General features: G+C 37.7%; 2 protein-coding genes across 8 annotated transcripts in view; both read right to left on the reverse strand.

Moving 5' to 3' along the window:
- The window catches only part of FAM172A (family with sequence similarity 172 member A), a 410,616-nt gene extending 403,730 nt beyond the window's left edge, over positions 1–6,886 (reverse strand). For 3 of the 5 annotated variants that reach the window (XM_036020535.1, XM_036020534.1, XM_036020536.1), the window contains exon 1: positions 6,717–6,848. The gene's annotated coding sequence lies outside the window, so the exon portion shown is untranslated. Of the gene's footprint in view, positions 1–6,716 lie in introns of all 5 variants that reach the window. The other 2 variants (XM_028531429.2, XM_028531422.2) reach the window with 2 other exon arrangements.
- Positions 6,887–18,096: 11,210 nt separating this feature from the next.
- Positions 18,097–21,409, reverse strand: part of KIAA0825 (KIAA0825 ortholog) — a 397,293-nt gene continuing 393,980 nt past the window's right edge. For all 3 annotated transcript variants that reach the window (XM_036020541.1, XM_036020539.1, XM_036020540.1), the window contains one exon: positions 18,097–20,432. In XM_036020541.1, coding sequence (XP_035876434.1) covers positions 20,315–20,432 — 118 coding nt within the window. In that variant the 3' untranslated portion in view covers positions 18,097–20,314. The remainder of the gene's footprint in view (positions 20,433–21,409) is intronic.

Genomic DNA, 21,409 nt, shown 5'->3' on the forward strand with positions numbered 1-21,409 from the left:
TAACTACAATCAAACTTTCTGCTCTAGTAACTGCAAATTCCTTTTTGTCTTTACAAACATCAGACTGCTGATAACTATTTCTTTTGTCTAAAATGCTTTTCCATTTCACATTTAACTGACTGATTCTTAAGTTCTCAATTTAGGCATCATTTTCTCAAGGAAGCCTTTATATAACCGCAGGCAAGGCACTGGGCCTCTCTTACAGCATCCTATACATAATTTTATCGTAATACAAAATATTTTGCTGAAGTCTTACCTTTATAGCAGGCATGCTAACCAGCACGTAAGATCCTCAAATGTGGGGTCCAAAATGCCTTATGACTAGGTACCCACCTTTTACTGATTCTAATAACTGCGACCCTAGGGCCCTGTTTTTCTTCCCTCATATTTCAAGTAATTCACCATATTATTGGACCATAAGACGTATCTAGGTTTTAGAGGAAAATAGGAAAAAAAACCTTGAAGCAAAAAATGTGGTAAAATATTCAACATAAATAACATAATATTTCACCAATGTAAATGTAAACAGAACTCAACAGCAGCATTAACAACCATTATTCCTCCCAAATTGGGTGGGAGGTGTGTCTTATAGTCCAAAAAATATACTACATCTTGGGCCTTTGCCTGTTTATCCTCCCTTCTCCCCATCTCTTTTGGGACCAGAGTCCTATCCCTGTTCATCTAATCCCTAGTGACAGACCTCCTTTCTTTTCTACCTGGACTTCCTCAATTTTCTCGACTGATCCTTCCTACCCACTTCCTGGATATGACCATTTAAGATAAGTATTCCAACTACACTAGAGGGTGTTAAGCCAAATGGATCAAGATGTTTAATTAACTTCCAAACTTCTGGAGTTAGCACCAGAAGCATTTATATGGTACAGATAAAAATGATGAATTGCCCCAAAGAATTGCCCAAATCAGAAGAGCATCTCACTCATCAATTAATCAAACTTCTCAAATTTTTTAAATGCCTCACCTTGAAATATAATCTTGGTAATAATTCTAGTTTGTTCCATGTCCTAAAAAAGCACATAAAACTAAACTATGCTTTGTATATTAAAAAGGTATGACTCACACTCCTTCATTACCTTGGATATTAATTCTAAATTGCTTTTTAAACAGAGGTAGTGTGTCTGTTGAACTAAATATAGTATCTTTCCAGTTATTCAGATCACAAATGTTGGCACTATGATTAGCAGCAGATAGGAACACTACCCACAACCCATAGCCCTCAGTAGTTACTATTGATATAAATTGTGATCATTCAATAATAAGCTATCAAATAAGGACCTTACAAGAGCTCAATCCACAATCTTAGTCTTACTAATACCTTTCTAACATCAGAGCAAATCAACCTCAAGTACATTATCAACATCTAGACTATACTTAAAATAAACACCCAATGTGCTATAAAGAAATGATAACAGCCCAGACCAGTGTAGCTCAGGTGGCTGGGTGTCTTCCAGCAAGTTGAAGGGTCACCAATTTGATTTCCAGTCAGGCACATGCCTAGGTTGCGGGTCTGATCCCTGGCCAGTGCGTGGCAGAGGCAACCCATCAAGGTTTCCCTCTCACATTGATGTTCATCTTCCCCTCCTTGTCCCTCCATCCCCTCTCCCTAAAAATAAACATAATTTAAAAAGAAAAGAAATGGACACATATAATAACTGTTTTACTTCAATGATCTGTCATATTTTTCTCTACAGCAAAAATTATCTATATTATAGTATCTATACTAAAAAAATGAACTGTTCTCATAAAACAAAACAATACAGTATCCAAGAAAGGAGCACAACACTGCTGTCTCTAACTTGTCTTTATAACTTTTTAGCAGTAAAATTTTGAATAAGTGAATCATCTGACACCTCATCTGTAGCAAATTAATCAATTTTAATTTGCTAAAGAGTGATAAGCAAAATTGTGGTACAATTTTTCCTTCATTAAATTAAAGCACAATAACCTACTTAGGAATAAACCTAACCAAGGAGGTAAAAGACCTGTACTCAGAAAACTACACAACACTAAAGAAAGAAATTAAGGAAGACACAAATAAATGGAAGCATATACCATGTTCATGGATTGGAAAAATGAGTATCATCAAAATGTCCATACTACCCAAAGCAAATTATAGATTCAGTGAAATCCCTATTAAAATATCAATGACATATGTCACAGATATAGAACAAACACTTCAAAAATTTACATGGAACCATAAACGATCCCGAATAACCACAGCAATTTTGAGAAAGCAGAACAAAGTTGGAGGGATCACAATACTTGGTATCAAACTATGTTTCAAGGCCACTGTAATCAAGACAGTCTGGTAGTGGCATAAGAACAGACACATAGGTCAGTGGAACAGAATAGAGAGCCCAGAAATAAACCCACATCTCTATGGTCAATTACTATTTGACAAAGGGGGCAGAAGCATAAAATGGAGTAAAAATAGCATCTTCAACAAATGGTGTTGGGAGATCTGGACAGGCACATGCAAAACAATGAAACTCAACCACCAACTTGTAGCATACAAAAAAATAAACTCAAGATGGATAAAAGACTTAAATATAAGTCATGACACCATAAAAGTCATGGGCAGGAAAATCTCAGGCATTGCACAAGGCAATATTTTCACTGATATGTCCCCTAGAGCAAGGGACATAAAGAAAAGAATAACCAAGTGGGACTTCATCAAAATAAAAAGTTTCTGCATGGCTAAAGAAACACCAGCAAAATGAAAAGAGAATAAACTATCTGGGAAAATATATTTGCCAATACCTTGGACAAGGGTTTGATCTCCAAAATATACAGAGGACTCACACAACTCCACACCAGGAAGACAAAAAATCCAATTAAAAAATTGGCAAAGGACCTGAACAGACACTCTCCAAGGAGGACATACAGAGAGTCCAGAGACATATGAAAGGATGTTCAGCATCACTAGCCACAGAGAGATGCAAATTAAAACCACAATGAAATACCACTTCACACTGGTGAGAATGATCATCATAAAAAAATCAACATACAACAAGTACTGAGAGGTTGTGGAGAAAAGGGAACCCTCGTACACTGTTGGTAGGATTGCAGACTGGTACAGCCACTGTGTAAAACAGTATGGAATTTCCTCAAAAACAAAACAAAACAAAACAAAAAAAAACCTAAAAATGGAACTGCCTTCTGACCTGGCAATTTCACTGCTGAGATTATACCCTAAGAATCCTGAAACACCAATTCAAAAGAACCTATGCACTGCAATGTTCATAGCAGCACAATTTACAATAGCAAAGTGCTGGAAGCAGCCTAAGGACCCCTTAGTAAATGAGTGGATCAAAGAACTGTGGTACATTTACAGGATAGAATTCTATGCAGGAGAAAGAAGGAACTCCTACCCTTCATGATATCATGGATGAAATGGAGAACATTATGCTAAACAAAAGAAAACAGGTGGTGAAAGACAAATACCATATGATCTCATCAACAAGTGGATTGTAATCAACAAAACAAGCAAGCAAAATATAACTGGAGACATTGAAATAAAGAACAAACTGACAGTAACCAAAGAGGAGATGGGAGGGGATAATGGGGCAAAGGGGAAGTGACATCAGGAAGCATGTATAAAGGACCCATGGACAAAGCCGAAGGTGGGCAGGATTAAGGGTGGAAGATGGGGGTTGGTGGCAAAGGGGAGAATGGTTGGGGGAGAGTGGAGACATCTGTACTTGAACAACAATAAAAATAAAATAATTTAAAAATTTAAAAAAATTAAAGTACAATTAACTGCTTTAAATGACATTTACAACTGAAATAGTTAAGAGAAACCCAAGAATTTTTAATAGACTATGATAATATACAAAACATTCAATAATTTTAAAAAAATAATGTGTCACCTTTAAACAATGTGCTATTAGCCATTCTGGATTAAATAAACAGTGTGGTGATTGCTGGGGGTGGTGGGGCAGGGGAGTACAAGGGGACTAAATAGTAATGGGAAAAAATATAATAAAGAATAAATTTTTAAAAATCCCTTTCCATCTTAAATAATCTACAATATTTTTCACATTGCTGAACAATGTTAAATTACCAATTACTCATTGAATTAATTAAATCTCATGACTGTATGGATAGAAATTATGTGATATGTGGTCTGAAAAACTTATAGTAGGCTATATAGAGACTGCACACCTTCCAAACACTAAATGTTAAACTTGACGGACTGACATACATTACTTGACGTACAGTCGGTCCTACTGAATTAGCCAAAGCCAAGTGACTAACTTCAGAACCACATGCTGAGAAGCAGCTGGTGTTTTGCACTCTCTCACCCCATCCCTCATTCCATCCCAATCTGTGGAGCTATATTCCTTTCTGTCATTTTGTTTCTGGGTCCCCGCAACTCTGTTGTCAGTTCTGGTGGTGCTCACCATCCATTACTATTGCTAATCTTTACCACTCTCCATGTAGCCACATCCAAATGCTATACTGCTATTCAACACTTCTTTTTCTGTTTCTTGATTAGTTTTTTTTTAAAGATTTTATTTATTTATTTTTAGACAGAGGGGAAGAGAGGGAGGGAGAGAAACATCAATGTGTGGTTGCCTCTTGCACACCCCTCACTGGGACCTTGCCTGGCCAGCAACCCAGGCATGTGCCCTGACTGGGAATCAAACCAGCAACCTCTTGATTCACAGGCTAGCACTCAATCCACTGAGCCACACCAGCCAAGGCTCTTGATTAGTTTTATCCCTTCTGTTTCCTGGTCTTCTCAGGTACCAGACAAAAGAGATCTACTTCACAGGCACAGTCAGCCAATACATACTCTCCTTTCCTTGCAATTAAAAAGAAAAAAATTAATATCAAAGCATGTCATGATGATCTTTGGCTTTTCTGAACTGTTTGCATCACAATCTGATGCTCAAATTTACATTCATTGTTACAAAAGATGCTATCATTTCTTTTATTTCTAAGTTCTGGAGTTACTGCAGATACTTGGTCTAGAGATTGAAGTTTTTACAAGTATAGTATTTTAGGATTAAAAAAGGAGCAGAATACACAGTGGCTGCCTTCTTTAACCCTTAAAAGACTCACCCCCAATAAATCTCCAAGAATTCCTTTTAAAATCAGATCTTAAAACAAATGCATAGTACTCCAAAGAAGATATACATATGCCCCCAAAGCATATGAAATGATGCTTAACATCACTGAACATTAGAGAAATGCAAATCTAAACCACAGGAGCCACTACTTCACACCCACTCCCAGACATACTCTTGCCTTAGAGCTTAAAACACCTGTCCCCCCTCATTCATTTCATTCAGATCTCTACTCAAAAAAAAAAAAAAAATGTCCCCTTATCACAGAGGCTGAGCTTGAGCACCCTATCTAAAATAGCATCCTCCATCATCTCTCTCCCCATAGCAAGCTTTATTTTTCTTCATTGCTTTTATCATTCACACACACATACACACACCCGTTTTCTTTCTTCATCCATTACATTGTAAACTGCAGGAGCACAAGAAGAACTTTATTGGACACAATTGTATTCCCAGCACCTAGAAAACTACCTGGCACATTGAAGGTAGCCAATAAATATTTGTTAAATTAATAGAAAGATATTCACAGCTTCCCATATTTCCCTTGTGGCCTTGGTACCATCTACCAGCCTCATAGCAGCCACTGCCTTAAAGCCCTCCGGAGAATCTCTGTTTAGGCTTCACTGGTGACATAGAAGGAACACCTAGTTTAAAAGTCAGAAAGAAGCCTGGTATCAGCAGTGACAGTAAGACCTTAATTAAGCACCTCAAACAGCTGTCTCTGACTCACTTTCTAAATACACTAAATGAATACAGTATATCTGTCCCTCACAATGCTGGATAAAGAACAAGGAAAAAGAACTTACTTCTAATACTGCTTTAAGACAAAAAGATACTATGTATTGCATAACAAACATCACATTGCACATATTTTATAAAAGTTACAAGGAACTTGGTGGTCTAAGAACCACAGTATTTTCTCTTTACAACTTTTCACAGGACTTGGGAAAATGGACAAATGCAAGAAAGTTGGCTGTCAACATACACAGCCAAAAATTAAGTAACTGATTACTTGGCCCAACAGATACATATTGTGGAGCACTAGAAGAATATGTTAAATCTCTGGATGAAGGAAAGACTGCTTCCAAAATATACCTAACTTTGTATCTAAGTCAAAAGTATGCAACTAAGGATCCATCCCATCTAAATGCCCCACCAGTGTTCTTCCACTTTGCAACTTTTCAGAACATTTTATAGTTGCACTTTAGCCTTCTGTCTGCAATAAACGACATTTAATAAAGCTTTGGCTTTGACGATAATTTTTGTAGGAAAAAAACCTTTAACCAGAGAACCGCAATACCTCCCCTCCTGAGAAAGCAGAGGAGGACCAATTACTTTAGGGTCTGTAGGGCTCCCAGAACCCCCAACGTCCAGGTGTAAGGAAAGTCATTTAGTAACACACGTGTCCTGCCCCGCCACGGAAGTGGAAACGGCAGGTTGAAACTGCCCATCTGCGGAGTCCAGCACCTAGAATAGAGGTGTCCGCAGGAAACGCAGCGTCGCTCCGGGGAGCCTCTGGCCCTGGAGCCAGCAACGCCCACCAGAGACGGACCCAGCCAGCCCCCTACTCTGATCACCGCCAGGGCCTGCAGCGGGAGCTCACAACCCCGCAAACAGAGGTCCTACCTGAGCTCTGCCCCCAGCTACAAGGCTGTGGGGGAAGGCGGGAGGAGGCGTGGCCTTCCAGCTCGCCGAACGAACTCCCTCGTGCGGTTGTTTTGACTTTCTCTCTCGGGATCCGCGCCCCGAACAAGTTCGAGTTGCACTTCCGGGGTCCGCAAAGACTGAAACGTCATCGCGCATGCGACAGCGACAATCCGGAAATAGGCGGGGCGTGGTCCTTGGCAAAGTTCCTGTGGTGCTAGGTAGGCTGGGTTAGAGGCCCAGGGGAGGTGCGAGCTGTCGCGTAAATTACCTGCGGGCTTTGCTCCTCCTACGGTCCGAGCACACCCCTTCCTGGGGCCGCCCTCTGTATGGTTTTCCAAACGGAATTTAAATAGCAATTCCCGGAGTGTCAGTGCAGCTCAATGCCCACTCCATCCCCGAAGTTTATCTGTCTTTACCGGTCCATTCAACCCAAGAAAAGACGGGAAATGAGAAAGTCTTAGATTGAGAGGGAAGATAGAATCTCCCTCTCAATTAGGCTTAGGAAGTTAAGAATAGATTCCCTGAGCCTGCCCTTTTTCCTTTCCGCTGAATACAGGCATACCTCGGCCAAAAAACGAGTTCTGATTTTTCTATTGGTAGAGGATCTTCCCTTCAATTTGCTAAAAAACGTAACACCTGTGAAGCGTGGTACAGTAACATGGGATGTAACAACATAGATTGAAAATAGCTGTGGAAAGCTACAGTCACATTGTTATCAGGGATTTGTACTCAGCCTTTATGGCAAAAAAACCCCGATAGTAAAAATTACCCATGAAATTGTCCTAAAAAGTCCACAGTATAGAATACATGATGTTATGTGCAAACTTTAGATCTTTAATTCTTGTGCCCTATTGAATGTGAGATCTCTTAGCTAGTTAGAATGTTAGAATGCAAGGGGAGTTTGAGTGTAGATATCTGGGCATTTAAACAATCCTGGTAAATTCTAGGGGCAACTCTTAAGTCTTCATCTTGCTTGACCATTCAGCAGCATTTGACACCGTTAAGCACATCCTTGTTCTAGAAATATATTATTTTAATTTGGCTTTTGTGAAATCACAGTGCTCTATTGATTCTTCTTTGCTGGATTCTTTCTGATTTCTAAATGTTAGTGTGCCCCAGATTTCTTCCCTTGGTTATCCAACATCATTCCCCAGGACATATCGTCTGTTCCCTCACTGTCTCTTTTATGGCATCACTATGCTGATGGCCTTTAAATACCCATATCCAGCCCTGAATTCTTTAATTTCTATACCTTACTTCCTATTCAGCATATCCACTAGGGTATTAACATGCATTTAAAACTCCAAATTTTCTACCTCCAAAACCTGTTCTGTTACATGTCTTTCCATTTCAGTAAATGACATATTGATCCTTATAATTGTTCAGATCATCCTTTGAATTCTCTTTTTCTTACATTTCATATTCAACCTCTCAGAAAAATATGTTGGCTCTCTATTCAAAAGGTAGTCCTCACTAAAAGCTATAGCTTCCTATTACTTGTTCTACTTATTCTTGCCTTGCTACAGTCTAGTCTACTGGCAGCTGTAGCAATCCTTTTAAAAGCAAATCAGAGCCCTGGCTGGTGTAGCTCAGTGGATTGAAGCAAAAAGTCACAGGTTTGATTTCCAGTCAGGGCACATGCCTGGGTTGCAGGCCAGGTCCTTAGTGGGGGCCAGATGAGAGGCAACCACACAATGATGTTTCTCTCCCTCTCTCCCTCCCCTCCCTTCTCTCCAAAAATAAGTATATAAAAATATTTTAAAAAATAAAATGCAAATCAGAATTTGTTAGTTTCCTCTTAAAAACCTTTAAGAGCTTCCCTACACAAATAGAATAGGATACTGTTTGCAAAAATCCATAACATCCTGCATGATATAGCCCCTGTCCACCCCATGCCTCCACCAAAGAAAAGGGTGGCAAGAGATTTTGGTAGGGATGAGGAGCAGGGAAAACTTGTCCAATAACCTTGGATTTGGGGAAACAGGAGTCCCAAAGGTGTGATTGCCAGCTCACTCACATGGAAATATTTAAAGGCAAGACACTGACTAAGGGTGCCTATGATAGAATAGAAAGATAAGAACTGTCAAATTTTCCCAACACATAGTAGACATGTTGGCACATGACTGTATGTATTAGTTTTCTAGGGCTGCCATAGGAAGTAGAGTGAATCCTCAACTGACATCATTGATAAGATCTTGGAAACTGTTATTTCAAGCAAAGCAAGGAATAATAAAACCCATTTTAACATAGGCTAATTGATATAAATAAGAGATAAATTCCTATAGCATACTTCTGGTCGCAAAAACATCAGCAAACTTCCAAATAAAGAACCAAATGCTTCCACTATTCAACATTGTAATAAATATGAGTAGGCAATACATACATTTAAGAGAGATTAATACAAACAAGTGAAATAATTATTTTCAGACTTGCTCAGTGTGATGGGTAGCTAGAGTTTATCCTGGTCTCTCAGAGAACAAGGCAGAAACCAACCCTAGGCAGGAGACATTCCATTGCAGAGCTCACTCACACACCCTAACATCCACCCTCACTCATACTGGGGCAAGTTACACATGCTAGTTAACCTACTGTATATATCTGTGGAACATGGGAGGAAGCCAGAGTACCCAGAGAAAACCGGTGAAGGCATGGGGAAGATGAGTAAACTCCACATAGGAATGTGGCCCCAGACAGGAATCATTTTTTTTCCCTCTCACCAGTTATAATGAAATGATGTTGAATAAAATGATGTTATTCAAAGGACCTGCTATATCACAAGCAAGGTGGCTAAAACATCAAATTTATTGTCTCTCAATTCTAGAGGTTAGAAGTCCAAAATCAAGGTGTAAGCAGGGTTGGTTTTTCCTGAGGGCTCTAAGGGAAAACTTGTTCCATGTCTCTCTCCTAACTCGTGGTGGTTGGATGGCAATCTTTCATCCCCTTTGGCTTGTAGATGCATCACCTGAATTTCTGCTTTCATCTTCAGATGGCATTCTCTCTGTGTGCTGTCTCTGTGTCCAAATTTCCCCTTTTTATAGAGATACCAGGCATACTGGTTTGTGGCCCACCCTGATGACCTAGTTTTAACTTGATTACTTCTTTAATGTTTTAATTTCCATAATAAGATTACATTCTGAGGTACTGGGATTAGGACTTCAATGTATCTTGGGTGGGGGGAGCACAATTCAATCCATAACACTAGGGTAGAAATTGTTTTCAAAAAGGAGAGAACAATTCCAGTAGAAAGAAAGAAAGGAAGCATGTCAACCAGCAGAACAAGGTTGTTTAGGCCACCATAAAAATGTGTCACATGGGATTTTTGCAATGCTGGCTGGAGCATTCATCTGATGTATCAGGGAATGGTAATGTTGAAGTTCCTGGATTTGGATGAATCTCCAAAAATGTACAAAAAGGACAGAAAATACCAGCATTTGGACATTTGCTACAGAAGGAATAACAACCTCAATTTACAAAAGCCTTTTCTTTGCACCCCTAAGCTACCCTGAAGGACCTCAACGAAAAACTAGTGTGGGACACAGAGAAGTAAAAGGTGAAGGAACTAAGACAAAATAGATCATACCCTCTTCTTTCAAACCATATTTGTGAGTCAGTCAAGTTAATGCTGGGAAAGAGGATATTTTAAAGTGACTTAAAGGTTTCCAGTCCAACATGGAAAGAGTTCAGAACTTGAAAATTGGTCAGTCCCATCCTCACAAGAAAAAAGGTTAACGAAGTCAACAACTCTCCTTAGATTTGTTAGAGAATTGTCACAAAGCAGCCTGCCCCCTTCCCCCCGCAAACTGTACAGACAGGTGGATAAAGAGAAGCACAGCTTACTGTGAACAGAAGCCAGCAGTGGAAGCCAGTATGGGTAGGAACACTTCAAAACTGTAATTAATGGATTGTTGGAGGCTCTGTGTGGACTACCTTGAGAGTTTCAAACTCCAAGTGGCCCCAACCATGTGTGTGGGAGGGGGTACCCACACTTTTGTGAGTTTTATCTCCAGGAGCCCTGCCAGGTTCTTTCAAAAACATAGGAGAAAACAATCTGACAGTGGGAGAGGAAAAGGAACCTTTATGAAATATGCCCAGAGCTCTCTGTTTTCCTTACCAAAGCCTGCCTTTAAGGGAAAGTACTTTACCAGAGCCTACCCAACTGGGCATTTAGCAACCTAGAGGAATGGAAATACACAACACCAGCCTCTTCTAGCCCTCAAAGTGGAGTTAAAGTGGAAAACATGCAGGAACAGAAGAGTACTGGAAAGAGATGAAAATGCTAAGAATCAAAAGGAAATGTTAGAAATAAAAAAAAAAACACTCTAGCAGAAAAGAAAAGGATAAGTGACTGAATACAACCAAGGAAAAAATATAACTTGAGGTTATGTCAAGGGAAACTTAGAAAAAAAGAATCAAGATGACAAAATAGACTATCCAAGAACCATGGGAAAATGACAAAAGGTGTCACATATGCTTAATGGAAATACCAGGAGGAGAAAGGCACAGAGGAACAATATGAAGTAATAACAACTCAGAATTTTTCAAAATTAATGACCCACAAACCCACAGATACAGAAAGCTCAGAATTTCAAACACAATAAATACTAAAACAAATAAGCAAACAAAAAAAACAAAAACAAACCTATGCCTGGGCATATATATTTAAAGAGCAGAAAGTCAAGAAAATAAAATTTTGAAAGAAGCCAGAGGTAAAACAAACAAAAAACATCCTTGCCTACAAACAATAAGAATTACGTTGGACTTTTCATGAGACAAATACAAGAGAGTGGAAGGAAATATTTAAAGTGTTGCGGGGGGATGGGGTGGGCGGGGAATGCCTAGCAGCCTGTAACAGTAAAATTATCCTTCAAAAGTAGAGAAGAAATAAAGACTTTCAGACAAATAAAAATTGGGAGAAATTGTCACCAGTAGACTTGCCTTTCAAGAATTGTTAGAAGTTTTCTAAAGAGATAGAAATCATGCAAGCTAGAAATTTGGATCTAAATAAAGTTAGGAAGAGTTTTAGAGGAGGAATAAATTGAGGTAAAATAAAATATTTTATTTTCCTTATTCTCAATGGATCTAACAGATAACACTGTTTAAAATAATATCAACATTGTTTTCTGGATGATAGCTTATGAATAAGTAAAATGAATGACAGCAATGTTATAAGAGACAGGAGGGAAGAATTGGAAATAATCTGTAATTTCACTACCTATGAAATGGCATGACATTTGAAAGTAGATTTAAATAAGTTGTAAACATACTTTGCAAACTCTAGGACAAACACCTTAAGATGTTTTTTAAAAGTCTAATTAAAATGCTAAAAGAGGAGAGAAATTAGAATCATAAAATATTCAATTAAAATCAAAGGAAGCAGGAATAATTGGAAGAAAAACACAGCAAGAACAAGGGCAATGGATAAAGTAATTTAGGTTATATTGGACTTTTAAATAAGTAAAAATGAGATGTTCTAAAATATCCTACTGCAACCAGAAAAGCCAAAATGCATGTCTGTCATATAAAACGGGGAGAGAGAGATCTGACAAAGCAGCTTCAGATTATAGTTACTTGGAGAAAAATTAGGTTATCTTCTTGTTACCTACCCCCCACCAAGTGCTACATATTTAAAATATGAGTTACATCAAGATATCTATAAGATAGAGAAACTTTCATGTTTAGTACATTAGGTTGAATAATTATATAAATATCACATTCTCAGGGTTGTAATGGTACATCCTCATTGAAATATTAGGACTGTGTAATTCTTCAATACATTCTTGGTACCTTTCCTCTCCTATTCACATTCCCTTCCAGTTTATGTCTCACACCTAAGCTTCTCTATTCCTGGTTCTCTACAATTACTCCTGTAAGCCCAAACTTGACTCTTACCCTTCTTTTTTCTAATCCTCTCATACACTGATGTCTCTGTTGTGTGCAACCTGATTATTTCCAAATATCTCCAGAAACATACTCTACCTTCCAGTCTTCACTGAAACTTGATATATTAGATGTTGAATATGGTCAATGGGCTTTTAAGTTGCATTCCAACATCTTTATAATGAGCCTTCTCTCTCTCTCTCTCCCTCTCTCTCTCTCCCTCTCTCTCTGTCTCTCTCTTGCTTTAATAAATCTTAGCAGTGACTGGACAACTACATAATTAGTCCTTTGAGATTCCCTAGCTAATCTCTTAATGGAGAGGAGGTCTTGAAGGCTCCCCCAACACAGTTATTCATTCTCAAAAGAAAATGCAAACAATGGAGACTGATTCCCCAATTACCTCAATGTTGCAATCACCAGATAGGACTTTAAAGAAATGAAATATCTGAATATTTTAAAATCTACTGGACGAGCTGAATAGAAATTGTGAAGAGATAGTCAGTGAACTTGGAGAGAGATAAATGTAAAAGTATCATAAATATATACAATACAGTCAAGCTGCTTAAAACCAATAATAAAGAGAAAATCTTGAAAGTAGACAGAATAAAATAACACAATGATACAAATGATACAATCATTTGTATCATTGTTTCCACAACAGAAACTGGAGGCTGGGAAAGAGTGAATCATCTTTAAAGTGCTAGAAGAAAAAAATCCATCAATACAGAATCTTGTGTCTAGTGAAAAATCCTTCAAGATTTTCATGTAAAAGAGAACTTCTGGCCAAAATGGAGGTATAGGTAGATATACTGTGCCTCCCTGTACAACCAAAAGGAGGACAACAACATATTTAAAAAAAGAAAAACATAACTGACAGAAAATTGAACTGTATGAGAGTCCAACAACCAAGGAGTTAAATAAGAAACATTCATCCAGACTGGTGGGGGGGTGGAGATGGGCAGCCAGTTGAAGGCGGGCAGCTGGGCAGAGAGGACTCCTGGCAAGGGAACAACTGGAGGACTGGGGCAGTCAAGGCATTGACTGTCAGCCTGGGCAAGCAGTGGATGGTGGAATGGACAGTCCCATATTTGCCTGTGGATAAACTGGGAAGAATGAGTGGGGAGTGGGACAGACTGAGCAACCGAGGATTCCAATGTGGGGAAATAAAACCTCAAACATCTGACTGGAAAAAAAACTGTGGGGTTTGCAGCTGCAGGAGAAACTCCCAGCCTCATAGGAGAAACCCACAGGGTCCAAGAACATACACAAACCCACTCGCCTGGGGGTCAGCACCAGAAGTGCCCAACTTGCTTGTGGGTAGCAGGGGAAGTAACTGAAAGCAGAAGAGAACCGAGCAAGCAGCATTGTTTCTTCTTACAACACTCCCCAGTATACAGTGCCACCAGGCAGCGACATGGTTTGCCTCACCCTGGTGAACACCTAAGGCTCTTCCCCTTACTACATAACAGTCCTGCCAAGACAAAAAAAAAAACAATGAAAGAACAGATCAAAGCTCCAGAAAAAATACAACTAAGTGAGGAAGAGATAGCCAACCTATCAGCTACACAGTTCAAAACACTAGTAATCAGGATGCTCACAGAAAAGGTTGGGTATGGTCACAAAATAGAGGAAGAAATGAAGGCTATGCAAAATGAAATACAGGAAAATGTACAAGGAATCAACAGTGATGGGAAGGAAACAGGGACTCGGTCAATGGTTTGGAGCAGAGGAAAGACATAAGCATTCAACCAGAACAGAATGAAGAGAAAATAATTTAAAAAAAAATGAAGAGAGGCTTAGGAACCTCTAAGACAACTTTGAATATTCCAACATATTCAAGCAAGAAGAGCAAGAAATAGAAAACTCCATACTCAAGAAGAGCAAGAAATAGAAAACTTATTTGAACGAATAATGAAGGAGAACTTTCCCAATCTGGCAAAGGAAATAGACTTTCAGGAAGTCCAGGAGGCTCAGAGAATACCCAAGAAGTTGGACCCAAGGAAGCACACACCAAGGCACACCATAATTACATTAGCCAAGATGAAAGATAAGGAGAGAATCTTAAAAGCAGCAAAAGAAAAGGAGACAGTTACCTACAAAGGAGTTCCCATAAGACTATCAGCTAATTTCTCGAAAGAAATCTTACAGGCAAGAAGGGGCTGAAAAGAAGTATTCCAAGTTATGAAAGGCAAGGACCTATGTCCAAGATTACACTCTCCTGCAAAGCTATCATTTAGAATGGGAGGGTAGATAAAGTGCTTCTCAGATAAGGTCAAGTTAAAGGAGTTCATCATCACCAAGCCTTTATTATATAAAATGTTAAAGGCATTTATTTAAGAAATAGAAGATTAAAAAATATGAACAGTAAAATGACAACAAACTTACAACTATCAACAACTGAACCAAAAAACAAAAATAAAAACAAACTAAGCAAACAAGAACAGGAACAAAATCACAGAAATGGAGATCACATGGAGGGTTATCAGTGGGGGAGGGGGAGGAAGAGAAAGGGGGAAATGTATAGGGAATAAGTAGCATAGATGGTAGGTAGAAAAATAGACAGGGGGAGGTTAAGGATAGTACAGGAAATGTAGAAGCCAAAGAACTTACACCTATGACCCATAGACATGAACTAAAGGAGTGGAGGATATGGGTGGGAGGGGGTGTGCAGGGTGGAGGGGAATAAAGGGGGGAAATGGGACAACTGTAACAGCATAATCAATAAAATATGTTTAAAAAGATTTTGTTGAGGATTTTTAAATCAGTGTTCATAAGGGATATTGGCTTGTAATTTTCTTTTCTTGTGGCATCCTTGTCTGGCTTTAGTATTAAGGTAATGCTGATCACATAAAATAATTTTGGAAGCATCCTTTCCTCTTCTGTCTTTGGAAGATATGGAGAGGGCTGATATTAATTCTTTAAATGTTTGGTAGAATTCACCAGTGAACCCATATGGTCCTGGACTTTTGTCTGTAGGAAATTTTTGATTACTAATTCCATATCTTTATTAGTAATCAGTCTGTTCAGATTTTCTATTTCTTCAAGGCTCAGTCATGGCAGTTTCTATGTGACTAGAAATTCATCCATTTCTTATAGGTTGTTGAATTTATTCACATGTAATTGTTCATAGTAATTGTTCAAAGAAAAAAAAAGATGGCATCCACCAGCCTTTTTGAGGGTATTTCAGCATGCCCCAAATTTTCATTAAGTTAGTTTCCTGACCCTCAGGTCAGTGCTTTAAGATTAGCAAATAAGCCTTTCACATACATGTTTGGGTGAAATTGACTGCTTCTGCACTTGGCCCTGGGGCAAGTGAGTTCAGAGCCATGAGCCCTTTAAGGGTTATTTTTAGAACACTAAATAGCCTAGTGGGTCTTTTATACAGGAGCCCAGTTGGTCTTCAAAGCTACATGTTTTGGAATCTCATCTCTCAGGTGCAGATCTTAAAAGCTGGGATGCCCAATGTGTAATTCAAACCTTTGCTCCCCAGAGAGGATCTCTGGGTCTTGAGTTCCCTTCTCATTGTGGGTTACACTGCAATGGGTAATGTTTTTGGCAAGATGGGTCTTAGGCTTCTCCTACCTGCTTCATTGTGTGTGTGTGTGTATGTTTTCTCATTTGCCTGACATCTGATCACTCAGGCAGTTTTTAAGTTTTTCTTTTTCCAGAGGAAACTGTTCTATCTGTAGGTATGGTTTGTGTGTTTGTGGGAGGAAGTAGATCTTCCTATATCACCATCTGGGACCAGAATCTCTCTCTGTGTCTGTCTTTATAATTTGGGTCTGTTTTTTCACATCTGTACAACTCTTCTATGCATTATTTCAAATAAGGCTCTCAAAACAGACCTAAATAAGTGTTTATTGAAGATTAAATTGTCTACTTATGGAGAGTCTGGCACAGACCCTGGCTTATCATAGCTGCTTAATAAATAGCAACAAACACTGACTCATGACTCTTCTTATTCTTGGCTTAGCTCTGTTTCCACTTCCCTAGTGGTTCCCCGCCATATAAGGTTTTTCAGGGCCGAAATTCCACCTTATGGTGCATAAACTCCAGGGTGGCTCCCATCAACTTTACCTCTTGGAATTCACACTAGTGTGTAATTGACCCCTTCCCTCTGAGCATGGTTGGGATGAGTGACTTGCTTTTAACCACTAGAGTTTGGTAAAAGCGATGAATCATTCACAATTAAATGCATTTGATTATGTTACATATGACTGTGATATTGATCTTTCGAGGAGACTCTGTGTCTCTCTTTGACTTTGAGGAAGCAAGAGGCCATTTTGGGAAGACTCACAGGACAGGAAGCTGAAGCCCTAGTCTGATAGCCTGCTAAGTAATGAATGTTATCAATAACTGTGTGAGCTTTCAAGGGGATCCTTCCCCAATTGATCCTTAGGTGAGACAACAGCCTGGCTGACACCTTCATGACTATCTTGTGAGATCTCAAGAAGTAACTAATATAGATTGTTACTCATATACATAATTATAACACTATTTTGAGAGGAAAAAGGTTTTATAATGTTTTGAATTCTTTAAATTCTGGAGAAACAAGAGTTCACTGCTTTACTAATAATGCTGTTGAAAACATTTCTGAAAAACAAAGCAGGTAGTAGTTTTTTATCCCTATGTAGAATATACTGGTCTCACATTTCTCTGTTAAAATTTAAGAGCTTTCAGGTGTCATGTTAGGAATGTTTATTTGTGAAGATTCCTCCCACAGCAGTTTTTCTTTTTTAGTTGTGGTAAAAGCATAACATAAAATCTTAACCATCTGTAGTATAGTTCAGTAGTGTTATGTATATTCAGGTTGTTGTGGACCAGCTCTTCAGACCTTTTTCATCTTGTAAAAATGAAAGGCTAAGCCCATTAAACTACTCTTTTCCTTTCATCCTAGTCCCAAGTAATCACCATTTTACTTTGTTTCTATGAATTTGACTACATCAGATGCCTCATATAAGTGGCACCATACCTATTTGTCTTTTTGTGTGTCTTATTTTACTTAGCACAGTATCCTCAAAGTTCATTCATGTCATAGCACATGAGTGTTTTCTTCTTTTTAAGTCTGAATGAAGCTTTTTAATATTTTTGTTATGAAATATTTCAAGTATAATGAGAAGCATAAAAAATCTTAAAGATTTTTTTTGTTGAAAATATTCTAATTACAAGTGACCTGAAGTTCTCTTGAACTCACAGTTTATGAACTGGAATAATAGGACATTTTGAGTAATCACATATTGGTACACAAAAGAGATAAGTTGTTCCTTTTTCTTGTTTGGTAGTTCTATAACAGTTTGGTAGTTCTATAATGATAAAAATGTAAAATATCTGAACTATACATTACCATCTCTTTTATTAAAAATTAATTCATATTGTTTCCACATAGTAACTGCTAAATGAATAATAAAATAGATACTCCTTTATAATTACAAAAATACAGTTAAATAGAACAGTGAGGAAGATAATTTTTATAGGAAGATAATAATATTTTTGTAGTAAGCATATGGAAAGTTATGAAGTATTCATTCCTGTTGTTAATATATACAAATGCAAAATAATTCTGAGAAAGGAAAACATTTTGAAATACCACTTCTTATACTTTAAGAAACATTAAGTATACAAAGTGATCTGATAAATCAGTGACTTACCATTTAACATTTCCAGGTATAAATTTTATTACATTTATGGCTATAATAATTACCCTGGGCAAGTACAAAAGAGAATTCAACTGCAAGCTCTTTTCTCTTTTCTACTTCTCTTTCCAGCTTATCCCATTCTCCTCTATAGTTCTTTGAAAAGGGAGTCATAGAGAAATTTTTTTTCTAGAAGAACTAAATCACTTCCAGGATTACTATAGAAAATACAGATTTAATTAAAAAATAGTGTTAAAAGATGATCTTTAGGTATGTTGCAAGATAAAGGAACCTAAATGTGAAATCCTATAATTTTGTAAGATTATTTCATTTAGGTTATTGATCAATTTATCTTTACTTTGACTTTCTATTTTAGTGTCTCTCCTAGTAGAACAGAGTTATGCAGATTTAATGCACAGACCATCACTAAGCTGAGAGAATAGTCAACTGTTGCCTTTTGTTGTTATAGAACTGCTTATAGGTAAGATTAGATGGAAAATCAAATTCTCATAAAAGTTTCATAAAAATTTTTAAGTAACCTACATCAAATTTTTAGAAATTATTTCAACTACATCATAAAATGCTTGGTTCATGAGATCATACAAGGTGTGGCAAAAGTAGGTTTACAGTTGTAAGTACATAGAATAAAGTTAATTCTTGTATTATTTATTATTGTATTATTATCCATATGAATAGCTGTAAACCTACTTTTGCCCCATCCTGTACTAGTCATCTAAAGTACAGCAGATTCTTCAAAATTAAAATGTGTTATCTGGCAGACAGCTGGCTATATGGTCATTTACATGTCTTTATGAAAAGAAATAATGCAAGAGATTTTCTAAGGTGGCCCCCTTTAAACTCCAAGGTTGTACTCTTTGAAAAATGCTTAATTCCTTTCCTTTGATTATCATGAAGTCTACATATATTTTATCAAAATTATAGAACATGGGAACATGGACAATCTGAGAACATCAGAAACCATGATATGCAATGTCATACGGTCTAAAACAGTTCATGATATATTCTCCCAGGTGTCCAGTAGATTGCTCAGTAGCCTAAAAGTCTTCATTGTCTTTTTTCAATGACATTCAAACAACTGTGTTTATTAACTGCTGACTAGATGAATGACTTTGTAGTAGGTATTTGGAGAGACTACTCTTATAAAAGGGGACCTCGCATTATACAGGAAGGCCTTTAAATTTTTATAATCTAATATCAGACACTGCTAGGAAGTTTACAGCATATATAGCTTTACTTGGTGTACAGGGTGCTAGAACACGTTCCATTTCCTTTGTGTGTGTAAGGTAATGGAAATAAGAGAACAGAAATTGTAGATAATGACCTGAGGAGTAGAGATTGCTGTAGTCTGTTTTGAACATAATTTTGTGAGAAAAATGGTTTCTGGTTGAGGAAAATGGCAAGTGTGTGGCCTGAGCCAAGAGGATGGCTCACAGTTGCCTGAACATGGTGCCATTGGGTATAGTATCTGAAAGCATATGATTGGAACTGATGTTTAAAAAACCACTATATGCAGAGATATGAATAAAGCTATAGTTCAGGGGAGTGCTCTTTGTGGGATGATTAAGATAAATTGGACATGAAGAGGCTGTGGGAACGAAGGCTGGTAAGACCTGGACTTGGGATACAGCTACAAAATTAGATAAAAAATTTCAGATGACTCTCAGGGGGCCATGTGATGCCATTCAACTTAACATCCAAATGCTGTATTTAAAAATCCTTAGGGAAAAGATATCCAAACATTTTGCCTGTTGTCATAGATACTTCAAGGCTGAAAGAAAAAAATAATTCAAGGGAACACGAGATGGCAGCAGTTATATCATCTAAGGAGAAAGATTGAGAGAAGAAAAACATTTGAAATTAATTTTAAAATAAAATATATGTAGCACTTTATTTTTTATGTGCTATATTTCTTTTCACTTCAGAGATTACTCAGTCATTGGTTTCATGCTTCACAACACAACTGAGGTTCATCCTGACTGTAGTAAAAATCCTGCTCCATTATATGTGATTATTTCCTAAAATAAAGCTGTTGCTGTTTTCTGCAGATTACTGTTCTTCTGTGTTATCTGAGGCAGAAGAGTTCTGGATGTTGCAAATTTGTTTTAAATATTCCAGCATTGCTTTTTCTTCCTCTTCTAGTCTTTCATCCTTCCTCATTTCCCACCTAAAAGAAAAATCACATCTTAGTATTTTTGTAACGTCCAAACTACAGCCAACACTCAGTTGTTCAAGACTTGAACATGTATATTCACTGATTTATTGAGGCATCTGTTTCTCCTTGTTTGTTTTTTTTACTGACTACTTCTTGGGCAACACAATTCATTGGCACTGCTTCTGCACAGTGGGCCAGGAGAATGGGAGATGAAAATAGTCAAACCAGCTCTACTCCAGGGTAAAGTTTTAAAGTATTATTTTAAATGAGGTTTCTGCAGTTCTAGGTTTTAAAACAAAGTATATGGATTACCAGGATATACATGCATATAAATAAAATCTAGAAAAGTTGCAGATTGTTATTAAGGATCCACAGAGAATTTGCTAAAAGTAAAAAGAAATACAGAAATGATGGGCTTTCTAATTCTGTGTGATTGGGAACTACAGGACAAAATAATGTTAAGAACATGGAGCAAAGTATGTATATGCTCATATAATTTTGCAAAGTAAGTATTATCACAATAACCCAAATACAGTTAATGTATCCTTCCCCTCCTTCTTCTCTCATATATGGGACTTCCCCTGGAATAGTCAGGCATACTTAACCTAGCACCCCAACAAGGAATTATCTGCATGTATTTCTCTTCTCTTTTCATTGTAGTTCTACCTAAGCCATCCATCATGATATGCTGTCATGGAAAGAAACCAATGTTGATTCGTACTAAAAGACCTCTACTGTAAGGTCCCCAGGGGATAAGATTTCATTTTTAATTTTTTAAAAGAGTTTATTTATTTATTTATTTTCAGAGAGAGGGGAAGGGAGGGAGGGAGGGGGACAGAGAGAGAGAGAGAGAGAGAGAGAAACAATGGTTACCTCTCACACGCTCCCAACCAAGGACCTGGCCTGCAACCCAGTCATGTGCCCTAACCAGGAATTGAACTGGCAACCTTTCAGTTCAGAGGCTGGCGCTAGTTGACTGAACAACACCA

This window comes from Phyllostomus discolor, chromosome 3 (assembly GCF_004126475.2).
Source record: "Phyllostomus discolor isolate MPI-MPIP mPhyDis1 chromosome 3, mPhyDis1.pri.v3, whole genome shotgun sequence".
Taxonomy (NCBI): domain Eukaryota; kingdom Metazoa; phylum Chordata; class Mammalia; order Chiroptera; family Phyllostomidae; genus Phyllostomus; species Phyllostomus discolor.